General features: G+C 31.5%; 1 protein-coding gene across 1 annotated transcript; it reads right to left on the bottom strand.

Moving 5' to 3' along the window:
- Positions 1-893: 893 nt before the first annotated feature.
- On the bottom strand, positions 894-3,295 carry LOC133678195 (U-box domain-containing protein 19-like). The gene has a single exon (XM_062100431.1). The coding sequence runs from the start codon at positions 3,180-3,182 to the stop codon at positions 1,128-1,130; it is 2,055 nt and encodes a 684-aa protein (XP_061956415.1). The 5' UTR covers positions 3,183-3,295; the 3' UTR covers positions 894-1,127.
- Between the last annotated feature and the right edge of the window lie 10,436 nt (positions 3,296-13,731).

Raw genomic sequence — 13,731 nt, 5'->3', positions numbered from 1 at the left:
TCTTGCTGCAACATCAAGCCTAAGAGACTTGGATGTGGGTTTGGCTGTAAGGCCATGTCATGAAAATGTGATGACTAAAGAGAAAAAAAATTAATATTAAAAAATAAAATTTAAAAAAAATTAATTGAAAAATAAAAAAATAAAGGAAAAAAAACCAAACAAAACACTATTTCAATAAATAGTGTTTTGCGAGGAGGGGTATAATAAAATTTCTTCATGAGATCACGATAATCTAATAAAAAATAAATAAAACAAATTATAAAATTTAATTCTCAATCTTAAAAAATGAAATTGTAAGAAAAAAAATAAATCTGAATCAACTGCGTTAACTCGTCAAACCTGAGATCCATATCATAAAAGTGATAACTCAATAGAAAAAAATTTAATATTAACAAATTAAATCAAACAAAAAAAAATTTAACTAAGGAGATCAGGCAATTACTGTAGATTAGCCTAATCTCCTTTAGTTATGGTTAATTATTATAAAAGAAGTTTACTTTTATAGGTATATTTCAAGATTATATTCTCGGTAGGTTTTGAGAGAGAAATGGAGAATTTGATATAAACACTACATTTAGCATATCTTCTTTATTTCATCCTTTTGATTTTTTGCTTGCTTGTCATTTAATCAAGCAAACTTAATGAATTATTTAAACATTGGAGTATACCTACAGGATGAACAGGCTTAAACTCATTTCTCAGTTAAGTTTTTACATGACTTGATGATGATAATGTTTTTTGAGAGAGTTAATTGCCGTAATTCTGATGTATTAAAAAATGAATAAGATAACATTTGCAAGTACTGGAAGATCGGTTTGTAACGCAAATCCCATGTTAAGAGCTGTCAGGTTCTGACATTCCGTCCGCAACTTTCATCAAATTTGTCTTTGAAGTAAAGAGAATACAAATCGTTATACCATCTTATTTAGTATTACAGAAAAGAACCGAAGTACACAGGGATCTGGTAAATAATTAGTGAATAATATACAGCGGATATAGCAATTAGCTCTTACAAAAACTGTGCTAATTGCATTATACTCCAAGGGAAAAAAATCATCATCAATCTGTAATGTATGTATAATGTATTTACAAGGACAAAAAGGAATAGAAGGTAGGATGAATAAAAATTACCGAACATGAACCGGTCGTTCACATGGAACTGCTGAAGCGGTCATTCCTGAGGAGCTTGTTTCATGAAATTTATGGAGAATTCTTATCAGAGCACGAGCCTTACTGCTACCATGAGAAGTCCCATCTGTTAGAAGTGAATATAGGGAACTCATGAGATTACGGTCCTTTGCCAAAATCGCAATCGCTTCTGCACCACCGTTTTTGCACGAACTTAGCAGAACAGTAACGCAATACTCCCTCGCAGTTCTAGACGGCAGAGAACGCAGGATCCTTGGGATTGTAGATAAAGCCGAAGTTTGCAGGATTGCTAATGTCCCATCAACACTTTCAGCTATGATTGCTAAAACTGCTAGTGAATCTGCTATAAGTTCAATGTTATTTGAGGATGACAGCATATCCATCAGCAATGGAACAGAACCGGATGCAAGCACCCTTTGATGATTCGCTGGGTGTAGAAGCAGCCCGAAAATTGCCACGACTCCATTCTTTTTGCCACAAGTGGTCCCATCCTTGATCAGTTCCACGAGAGCTGGAACTACTTCAGGTGTCTCTCCTATCAATTTCCCATATGACTTCACTGAAGCAAGGTAAAAAATTGTGGCGGCTGCCATTTGCTTTGCTTCCAAACTCAGGCCTCTTTTAAGAACTGCTAGAATTGGCTTCAATCCACCACTCTCAATTATCTCTTTCTTACCACAAGTATGCTTCGAGAGCTTCAGCAGAGCTGAAAGAGCAGTCTCTTGTGTGTAATGGTCTAAAGAAGAGGATAAAAGGTTTATGAGAGGTAAGATTGTGCCTGCTTCAATCAAACAAGATCTATTAAAAATGTTTGATTTTGCAAGTAACCGAATTTCATAAGCAGCCTTTGTTTTCTGCTCACTTGAACCGGAAACCAGCCTTCTTGCAAGAAACCCTGAAAGAAATTTCATTGCCTCTGCTGCAGCAGGACTACCTGGAGAGATAGTCCTGGCTACGTCTCGACTTCGGCTTCCTGATTTGGACGCACAAATGCCTACCTCGGCGCAGAACTGCTGGATCAGCTTTCGAAGAGTAGTGTTGGGAACTAACTCTGTGCTTGTAAGCCTCTCACCTGTTTTGGGACAGGTCATATTTCCAGCTTTGAGCCATCTTTCAATCGAAGACCGATCGTAAGTCTGCCCAGTCGATACAGTTACTGGATCAGTCATCAGCTCAAGTGAAATCGGGCATCGAAAATCTTCACGATTTATGCAACTAAGGGCCTCGATGCTGTGCCTGGCATCGCTTTGATCGTTGTTGCGATTATTCCATGTCTCAAAAATCACTCCCCTGCAGTAGCTCATTAACCCCAACAAGCTGCTTAGAAATGGAACCTCTCTTTCATCACAATCGGAGCACTGAAAACCAATTTGTTCTTCCAAAAACTTGATTTCCTTGTTACAATCACTCCAGTTCCTAATCTCAAGATTATCAAGAACCCGTTTCATTAAGCTGGAATCAGGCTCAACTCCCATCTGAAAATGATCCAATACCGAAAACACTTGTTTCGAGGCCCATTCATCTACAGGGTCAGGCTCAAATTTACCCTTACGTGCTTGCTTTGCTATTAATCCAACCAACTCCTTCACTTCACCACCGACATCAATCAAATTCAATGGCAAAACATCAAGAGCTGTCGCAATTGCTCGAATTGGTGCTCGAAAATGCGTAGCAACTAGTTGACACTTCATTAGAATCCATAACCTTGCACCATCACGCGTACAATCTTCCAACAAGAACTGGACTTTCTGAAAGGCATGGTGGAGCTCAGAGAAGCAAAGAAGGGCCGAATCAGAAAGAACCAATCTACGGTCCCTTATTTCCTCGAAAAATAGAAGAAGAAGGCCGATTTGTCGAATGGTTTCACGGGCATTTTTCCTTTGTGTAGCAAACAACTTTGATTGGTAATTGCATATGTTTTGAGAGAGATCGATCAAAGAACTGAGAAGGGTTGCCGGGGAGATTCCTTCACAGGGATGAACCGCCGGGAATGTGAGAATCCGGCGATCAGTTTGGTCAAACTTTAGAATCATTTCAAGTGAAAAACAGAGGACCCTCTCTGTCTTTACTCTGGTTTTGTTCTGTTCTGTTTCGCTTCGGGTGTAGTGTGATTTTCTTTGGGTTGAAAGAGGGAGGATTCGGTTTGTCCGTATATATAGGAGGGTGGAGTACCTAAGAAAGTCTTCCTGGACACGTGGTGAAAAAGCAAGCGTCTAAGGCACTTGAGCTGACGGCTAGATTTGACATTAAAAAATGCGAGAACACGTGGATAGATGGCGTTGGGCAAGTGCTACTTCTTGGATCCTTGTTATTTATTTGGATAGGGCTGTTGGTGTACGGACTTGTTAGAGTGAGGGGATGCAAGTGGGTCCTACCAGCCGACTCCTTGAAACGTGGCCCAATGATCGGACGACGTGTTGCTTCGAGAACGGGGAGTCAGATTATTCAAAACAATGTATATGCAGGTGAGATGGCTTGAGATATTATTATTATGACTTATTTTTTAAGGAAAAATGCTGTCCTCTCGGAAGCAGGAAGGAGACTTCTTCATATTAAGACCGTTGGAGTTGAATAGATTATTCGGAGCTAAATCTAGGAAAAGAATGGTGTCTTTGATGTCATTGTTGAAAAACACTTAGTTTTTGTTACAATTTTCATATGGGAGTTCATTCGGAGAGACTTCTTCTAATTAAGACCGTTGGAGTTGAATCGATTTTTCAGAGCTTAACCTAGAAGTAAGAAAGTGTTGTTCTATTATCAATATCATTATTATCTTAAAAAAAAAAAATAGATATTTAGAAATATAGTAGCGGTTGCAGTTTAAAGTATTTTTTGTTCAGAAATATATTAACATAATATTTTTTTATTTTAAAAAAATTATTTTAACATTAGCATATCAAAACGATCTAAAAATAATAAAATTTAATTTTAAACAAAAACAATTTTAGTTTTTCCGAATACGACTTAAATCATATTGTCAACATATTATATTCCTTCAATCCATTAACCAACTTAAAACTTAAATCTTAATGGGTATGAGTTGGCCAAATAATATTTTGATGTTTTAAATAGAAAAGAAAACATAAAGTTAGATACATTATGAATCAATTTTGGAATAAATATTGTGGATAATTTGGATGTATCCAACGCTGTTTCGAGTTTTTTTTTTTAAAAAAAACGTTTTATGAATCAATAATTTGGAGCTTGTAAACAGAAGACAAGAAGCTGTGGAGTATATACAAACATGGTGTCGGTTCCAAGGCCTATACTACACATGCAAGGGTGGTTAACTACAGTTACCCAGGAAGGTTGACACCACCCTCTCCATTGTTGTGATTATTATTATATATATAAGCAATGAGAGGAGTGATTGGTTTAAAATAATTAATTATTCTCACCAAACAACTGTTATCTGTGTGATCTAATCACATATTAGAAGAAATTATGTGTGGCATGGGACATCCTCTTGAACTAAAAATAAAAAAGATTAAAATATAAAAAGAAATCGTTATTTAATTTTAGAGTAATTAAAAATCCTAATTGGTCTATAATGATTCTAGATAAAAGACTGATTATTTTTTAAAAAAAATTTAAAATCATCTTATAACATTTTACGTAAGATAAACTACTTCATGTTTGTTTTAATGATAAAAATATATATATATTATGTTTACATGCTAATAATTTATCTAAAGTGATATGTGTGCTTGTATTGTCAAAGGTAAAGGATACTAAGGCTTAAGATAATAATTTGAAATCCAAGCCTAACAATAAGGCCCAATCCTCACTTTTTGCATACAGGCTTTGGATACGAGAGGAAAGTTATGGTCAATTGCGCTTTGGCCCATTATCTCCTGTGTATGTTCAAAATGGACTCAAAAGTCACTTCTTGCTCTTAATGGGCTTATGTGAGATTCACATTGATTCAACTCAAATTTATTTATCGAATCAAAAGGCAAAACATGAAAATATAATCATGGATCTAAAATCATCTCATTTACCCTTAATTCATCATCGAAAAAAAAATCTAATTATAATTTATAATTTATTAGCAGATTTTGATTTACAAGAAAAAAAAAATCAACAAAAAAAAAAGGCATGGATGCAAAAAAACATAGAAATTTGTTTTACCATTAATGTGGTGTCTGAGAAAAAATATAATTAAGATTTACAATTTTTGAGCTAATTTTAAGTTACAAGAAAAATATAAAGCATCAAAAGCAAGAAATATGAATATATACACTACATCAATATTTACAATACAAAATCGATTACCTTTAATACTAAATATGAGGATAAATCTAAATAGAATTTATAATAGCTTGGTTGATTTTAGGCTATGAAAAATATAAATCAATGACATGTCAAATAAAAAACAACAAGAAAAAATTCACTCACTTATCCAACAAACAAAGAATATTCATCACAATTCAAAAATCAGTGACACATTAAAAATAATTTGAAATAAATAATACAATGTGTTAGAGGTTTGAAAATGATTTTTTTGGACCAAAATATAGATTTTAATGATAGTGTTCATGTAGTACAATTATTGAAATGAAATTAACGAGAAGTAAACTTGAAAGTATTTATCATCAAATAGGCATTTAGATTTCTGTTTTCAAAATCCCAAAACATGTCATTTAAGTTATATGAGACAATTTGAATGTTTTTGCTAGTATATGATGAAATGCGTGTTGGTTTGGATTGTGAAAAAAAAAACATTTATCTTAAGATTTTGACTGCCTTGAAAAATAAATGGCTTAGATGAACTTTCTAACAATGAAAAGCTAATTGAGAAGGCGAGTTTTTTTGCTTCATGCTTTGTTGATCTTGTCCATTTATTGGTGAGAATCTAAGAATAATATCAATGCATAAACAACTCATGATTTTTACTTAACAATACTTCTTTTTTTAGGCTAAAAACTTATAAAAACAAGCAAAATGTTTTGATTAGAAATGGCTTTCAAAGACATGTAATATAGTATGAGGTTTTTGTTCACGAAAGAATAGGATATATAAGGCTTAAAAGGTGTTTAATGATGTAAAGACATATAATCACTTATTATGTATTGAGATCTTCTAAGTTTGCCTCTTTAATTTTTATATTTTAATGATTGATCTTATAACAACCTCAACTCTTTGTTATTAACCTTTTATCTTGAATTCTAGACTTTGCACAATCATTAGAAACACCTTGGAGGGCCTTTTTTTTTCACTTGTTAATCATTTTCTTAGAGAGTATTTAGCAGTGTGGTTGCGGTTGCTTTTCAAATAACTTTTTGTGCCGAAATGCATGCCAATGATTTTTTTTATTTTTTTAAAATTATTTTTTACATCAACACATCAAAACGATCTAAAACATACAAAACATATTAAATTTTAGCCAAAAAAAATTGAATTTTCCCAAACGTATTCTTACTCTTTTTTAGTATCACTTTTCATCTCTTTCCCGTTCTTTCTTGTTTTTTTTATTTAAAAGATTTCATTAATTATTCAAAAACTTTTATAATACACCCCTAGTGTGAGAGATAATGCTAGTTTGACTTATTATCCAAAAAATTATTTAAGACTCAAAGGAATAATAAAGGATAAATTTTCACTTATGAATGATATATTGAAGATGATATTTCTTCATCTCCAATCTAAATATGCTCATATTGATAAATTATAGCCTTATTTAGAACCTTAGAGGAAAAGCAAGGGGATTATGACCTGAATACATATTATTCATCATAATTTATGTTATGAAATCATTTGGTTTCATTTTGGGCATTTTTTATGTAAGATTTTTCTTTATAAAGTTTGTTAGACGTGTAAAATGTAATATTAGGGGTAAAAAAGAAGGTTGGAAACAAGACCTCGCCTTTTATGGTTTATTAAGAGAGGAAAAGGAAATTTTGAGTTTTAAGAGAAGGTATTGCCCCCATGGCATTCGAATGATGTGTCTCGAAATTTTACCAATTTTAAAAAAGATTTAAATGAATTATCCATTATATTTGTCAAATGCTAAACTTTGCTTTTAGATAAACATCTTTTTATATTTTAAAATAATAATAGGACAATCTTCTAATTTCAAGCTTTGCACAATCTTCTGAAAATGTAATTATCACTAGCCCTCAAGTCCTTAAAATTTTAGTAAGTTTTCTAATTTCCACATTATCAATTTTTCTAAACTATTTTTGTCTTATCTAATGTCCCTTTTATATGTGTTTTGTAATTTAGAAGAAAATCATGGTGAGCTTCCTAATAGGGGAAGGAAAGAAAAATATTGAAGAATTTTTTTTTTTTACTAAAGTGCAAACTTTATACAAAAGGGAAAAACCACAGTGTTAGAAAAATATCTTTTTTATTCGCAAAGTTACCAAGCCCAAAGTAATTTTTTGTTGACTAAAGTTTATGCTTTTTCTTTCTTTCTCTGTCTTTTTTAGGAAAAAATTATGTGAATTTAAATCAACAAGGTTAATTTTTCTTTTTTATATACATTTTAGAAAGAAAAAAAAACTACATCTAGCAAAGTAGCTTCCACGAATAAAAGGAAGATAAGGGAAGACAAGTGAAGACTACCAAGGCAAAAGTTTTAAGCATCGAAGAAATGTTTGAGGTAGGAAATATTGATTAGGGTATCAAAGAGGTTTTCATGGAAGAGATTGAACTAGTTAAAAAGAAAAAAAATGAAAAAGAAATCAAAATCTGAAGAAAAAATTAAAGGCAATTTCAAGTCTAACGGTAAAAGTAGTGAACATTAGGAGATCATTTATGAGCCAAAAATAGAATAAAAGGCATGGAAATGTCTTCTAGTTCTTTTAATAAGGATGAAGAAGAAGACAACATTGAGGTGATTCTACATCCTAAAGTATTGATTAGTTCTTGGTTATCTTTGGCTTTAAAACTATTTTGGTATTATCACATATATTACTTATTCATTTATTCCTTTGAATCCCTAGGATGGTATAGTCCGAGCTGTCACGATAAACATAGGCTTGCCATAAACTTGAATAAGAATGAAAGGGTAAACCTTCTAATATTCTATCAAATAACTGGAAAAAAAAAAGGAAGAACGTTGAGTCTAGCTATAGTACAGGCTATTAATCCCAATTCTTGTTAATATGTTCACATTTTCATGTTATCATTATTGACATTAAGCTTATTTCATCTATTGTTGGGGTTTTGGTTTTAGTTTTAGGTAATAATAGTGAAAAAACAATTAAAAAAAAAACTATAACAATCCCCAATGTTACGGTGCCAATAACTAACATGAGGGTTATGACGATTGAAAAAAATAGCAAAAAAGAATAAATCACCACAATAGTATCATATGTTTTTATCTTTTTATAGCACAATGGTTGGAACAAGTTAGTTCAAATCTAAGACCAAGGTATCAATCCTTAATTAAGTTAGCTTTCTTATTCACCAAAGGTTGGACCTTCCTTCTTTTCTAGTTTTCTTATTTTTATCTGTGCTGAGAATTTTGATGTTTTAAGGAGATTGATGATGGTGACCTAGAGTCATGTTAGTGGTTCATAAGTTGTAAGTTCATCTTAAATATAGTGTATGACACAAAGTTTAAGGTTTTAATACACTACCAGAAAATCGATAAATACAAACAGAAATACTGAGGGAATATTTTTGTTTGCCGACAAATTTTACCGACGGAAATGTTCCCTCAGTATTTACCGAGGGAATTACAGTGGGAAAAATAACAATTAAAACAAGGCAAAAAAATGATGACGTGTTATTTTTACTAACGGAATTACCGACGAATTTATTCCGTCGGTAAATCATTGGTAAATTGTGAACATTGTTCATCATGTCAATTACAAAGGGAATCACCAACGAAAAATTCCGTCAGATTGAAAAGTTATCAGTATTCTTTGGCTGTTTTCTGAAAAATTTTGATTAAATTAAAATTTTAAATTAAATATTACAGACGAAATCACCGACTGATTGAAAAGTCGTCGGTGATATTTGGCGGTTTCTAAAATTTTTTGATTAAATTGAAAATTTAAATTAAATATTACAGACGAAATCACCGACGGAATGATTAGAAATATTAATATTTAATTATCCGTCAGTAAAATGCCCTAATAAAAAGCCTAGAATCCATAATTTCATAACAGATGACGCTCCTTTCTTCTTCTTCTTCTCCATATGTAAAACACATCAATATCTATTTCTTTCTCTTCTCTTCTCTCCTCAACTCCTTCTCTTCTCCTTCATGCTCCGGTATGTATTCTTCTCCTTTCTCCTTTTTTCTTCTCAATTTTTTTAATTAATATACTTTACGAATTATTTTTTTCTCTTCTTAGCTTCACTTGCAACCACATTAAGGTACGATTTTTATTTTTTCTTGTTTTTTTTCACTACATTTGTTATTTTATTTTATTTTTAATTGTTTTTGTTCTTAATAATTGTATGAATATTGTTGCAGGATTTTTTTTTTCATATGATTTTCTTCTTCTTTTTTCCTAGCATTTTCAGTATTATAGAGTGTTGATTTATATTAATTTAATTATTTTAAAGTTTTGTAAAATGGATTTTTAAAAAATATTTTTAAATAATTACTGACGGAATTACATATGGTATTTTTCCGAGGGAAATACCGACGGAATGAAGCGGATAATTTTTTTTTGCGCGCCTTTTCCATCAGTACATCCATCGGTAATAATATTTTTTTTATTACCAATGGATTTACCGACGAAAAAAAAAATTACCAACAAAAGATTCACCGACGGAGCAGGTCCGTCGGTGATTTCGTTGGTAAATTAATTACCAACGGAATGATAGTACAAATACCGACAAAAAATTCCATCGGTAAATCTAAAGATTGTGACACTGATACAACAACATGGAGGGTATGAAAAAATAGGTTAATTTTTATTTTTGAAATGTTTAATATGGAATTTAATGAGCTTGAAATACTTTAGACGCTCTAGCAAGATCACACCATCCTTGATTTAGAAGCTATAGCAGACTTGAAAGATGCCATCATAAGATATAATAAAGAGACTAAACAAGAACAAACTAGTTCATAATCAGTTCATTAAAGAAATCATGGCTTGAATAGAAGATCCATGAATATTTGGTAAAGAAGACAAGCTAGAAAGAGCTCACCTTACCTTAAAGAATGAAATGTCCATTATTGAAAGTGAAATTTGAAAACTTTAAGAAAACGCAAGAGAAGTGAAGTGAAGGATGTTATCAAGGGAAATGAGGACTCGCCTCGTTGTCTTTTCTGCTACTTGGTTTTCTACCTGGTTGTTTCCAAGACCAATTTCTCCTCGCTATGGGTACGCCCTCTTCCATTCGCTTAAAATTGCACTATATTTGAATTCAAACTGGTAATTTAAGTAGGTAGGTGTTATATTTTTTTTTTCAGTAATTATAACATCGAGTTTTTTTAATTAAAATTATTAAAAATTTATATTATTATTAATTTTAAAAGATATATAATGAATCGAGTTATATGTAAATTAACTCGAACACTAATATTAATAAACTTATAATAAACTTTATTTCTTTGAAAAAATCAGACAATTATTTCATTACGGAATATGTAAGATTAATCTTTAATATATAGGTAAATATATATTAATTTACCGGGGACAGATAATTTTCTAGAATTCTCCAGGAGAAAAATCTTTGAATCTAATGAACTTCCAAAGTCGTCTTGGTAACGATTCATGTCTCCTGCATGACTTATACCCACTACGCATTCGTTCTCATTTGTGGACACAAACTTTGCTATTAATTGTTGTTGCTTTAGGTTGATATTAAAATGTTTTTTTATTTGAAAATATGTTGAATTGATTATTTTTAATAGTAATACATTAAAATAATTTAAAAATATCAAAAAAAAATTAATTAAAATATAAAATAAAAGAGTTATTAATATTATGATGGTAAACAACGCTTGATGTTGACTAATGAAAGGCATGGCTTGAACGTGGACCAACCATTTCATGACTAATATTACGCGCTAGCTCTCCCTACATCACAATAATTTAGTCTTTTTTAATAATATATATATATATATATATATATATATATATATATATATATATATATATATATATATATATATATCAGCATCGATTATGAACGTGGAGGGTAATGGGTACATGCATGCACTCTTCAATTCCCAGTCAAACTTTCAAATGGACCCAGAAAGAAAGAAAGCAGCCTCTTCTGTGTTACATGCTCTCTATAAATTAGGTTAAAATAATAATTAGATTGAAAATCATCACAAAATCAAGACTCTTACGAATATAAAAAAAGGTGGAAATTCAAACCTTTTTTTTTTATATATAAGAGATCAGAACCAACTAACTGTGTTGATGAGACCAATTAGCGTTTAATTAGCTTGATTTTCAATTTATTTATCTTTCTTCCCAAGGAACTAATAAGAGGAGAGGATTGGATTTTCTAAGAAACAAAAACAAAAATAAAAATAAAATAGTTAATTGGTTATTAAGGTATCATTTATTATCATTGTGGTTTTCTATTTTATGCTTTTTTTTTTAAGAATTCTTTTATTTTGTTGAAATGTTGTGCTCCTAATTTTTTTAAAATTGTATGATATTACATTGCTATTATTGTAATTACTATTACCACTTACCTTCCTTTAATTTAATATTATTATCAATATTATTATATTTATTATTATTTTTATAAAAATTAAATCAAAATAAATTATAAAATTTTAATTTTAATTTTTTCATTGTCTTGTCGTCGTGTTGCTACACAGAGATGACTGCAATTCGTCCACCTATCAACAATAATATCATTCTATCTTATCAGGGCAGGTCAAACGAAGTGACTTTATGCATCTGCCTATGTGGCAACCTCGTGGCATTTTAAGGGATAGTACCCTCTCCAAAGAGTGAGTTGTGAGGTGGACCGATCAGAACCGTACAAGTCACATGATAACCGGTGAATTCTGGAATAAGCGAGAAAGATTCGACAATTATGCTGCCTCATGTCTGTTATCTCGAATAATTTTTGCTGATGAGGCGGCAAGAACTCTCAACTATCAGTATTTTTTTTTTAGTTTAATATGAATGTGTGGATGATTTTGTGTGTATTTTAATTAATTTTATGGGTTCTGAAGTTAACAATCATGTAAGTCTCTAATGACCATCATATAAGCAACCACAGGATTCGAACCTGAGATCACAGAAGGAACAAACCTCTTGATCCCAAGTTATTACCACTTGGCTATCACCTAGATGGTTAACTATCAGTTTTTTGTTCGGAAGTATTGTTGTAATTAATTTTTAAAGTATATTTTATTTAAAAATATATAAAAGTAATATTTTTTTATTTAAAATTTTTTATATATATTAGTGCATCAAAATAATTAAAAAAATACTAAAAACTATTAATTTTAAACAAATAAAAAATTCAAAATTTTTTAAAAGTACAGTTTCGATCGTATTCCCAAACGACCCTAATGCTTTCTATGGCTTATTTGTCTGCATTTGGGTCCTTACACACTATCATGTAAAACAAGACTTGCTGAATGATGGATGTGCTGTCTCACTCTAAGGTTTGATTCTTTGATTCTTAAGGGCATAGTGTGTAAGGAGTCGAGTTTCGGGTTATATAGATTATCTTAAGTCAACCTGAATCAACTTGAAAAAATTTAAAAAAAAGTAAAAAATTTAATATTTCATATGAAAAAATTAAGAAACAATCCATGTGAATATAAGTTATACATGTTATAAATAATGAAGTTTAAAATATTATTTCAAAAGGTTTTTTATCCCACATTGAAAAAACATAACTTTTTTCTTGTAAATATAGAGTATATATACCAAAAGGCTTCAAACCCCACATTAAAAAAATAAAACATTCTTCTAGTATTTATATAGTGAACTTTAAAAATGGTTAATAACCAACTAAAAATATATAAAAAGAAAGGTCTCTAGGTAGGAGAAAAAAACATATTTAAAAAGAAATAAGTCTCAATTGGGTTTTGTCGGGTCGCTCAGGTCATGAATCAACCGGGTTTTGCCGGGTTTTTATTCATCCAGGTATTTTGGCTTATCCAAACTGGTCCAACTATCAAGTTTAATAACTATGGTTAAGGGTATGCTTTCTTAGGTGATAGGTATGTTCCTGGCCAACCAGTTGAACCCAAGGAATAGATTATGTAATGCCGTAGTAGAATATTTCAGCATTTTTTGGTTTATATGTGATACATCAAAATAAAATGGAACTAAAACCCTAAAATATTCTTTTAAAATAGACCCAACAAGAACACCTTCTGGGCTTGGGCTTGGTATAGGGAACTCAAAGTACAATAGGAGCCCATGAAGAGTGGGCTCGGGCTACCAAAGTACAGCGAACTCAAAGTACAATAGGAGGCCCATGAAGAGTGGGCTCGGGCTACCAATCTCGAGCTTAAAGTACAATAGGAGGCCAACACCTAAGGAGCCTGGGCTCAGGCAAGAAGCTCGAGTCAATGCAGGGCGCGCGCCCAACACCCCATCAACGTGCTTGGGCTTCGGAGCGTGCCCAAAGCCCAACATACTTGGGTCCAGATAGCGTGCCTGAATCCATTTCTCTCCTCTAATGAGC

Source organism: Populus nigra, chromosome 18, assembly GCF_951802175.1.
Source record: "Populus nigra chromosome 18, ddPopNigr1.1, whole genome shotgun sequence".
Taxonomy (NCBI): Eukaryota; Viridiplantae; Streptophyta; class Magnoliopsida; order Malpighiales; family Salicaceae; genus Populus; species Populus nigra.
This window is presented reverse-complemented; position numbering and strand designations above follow the sequence as displayed.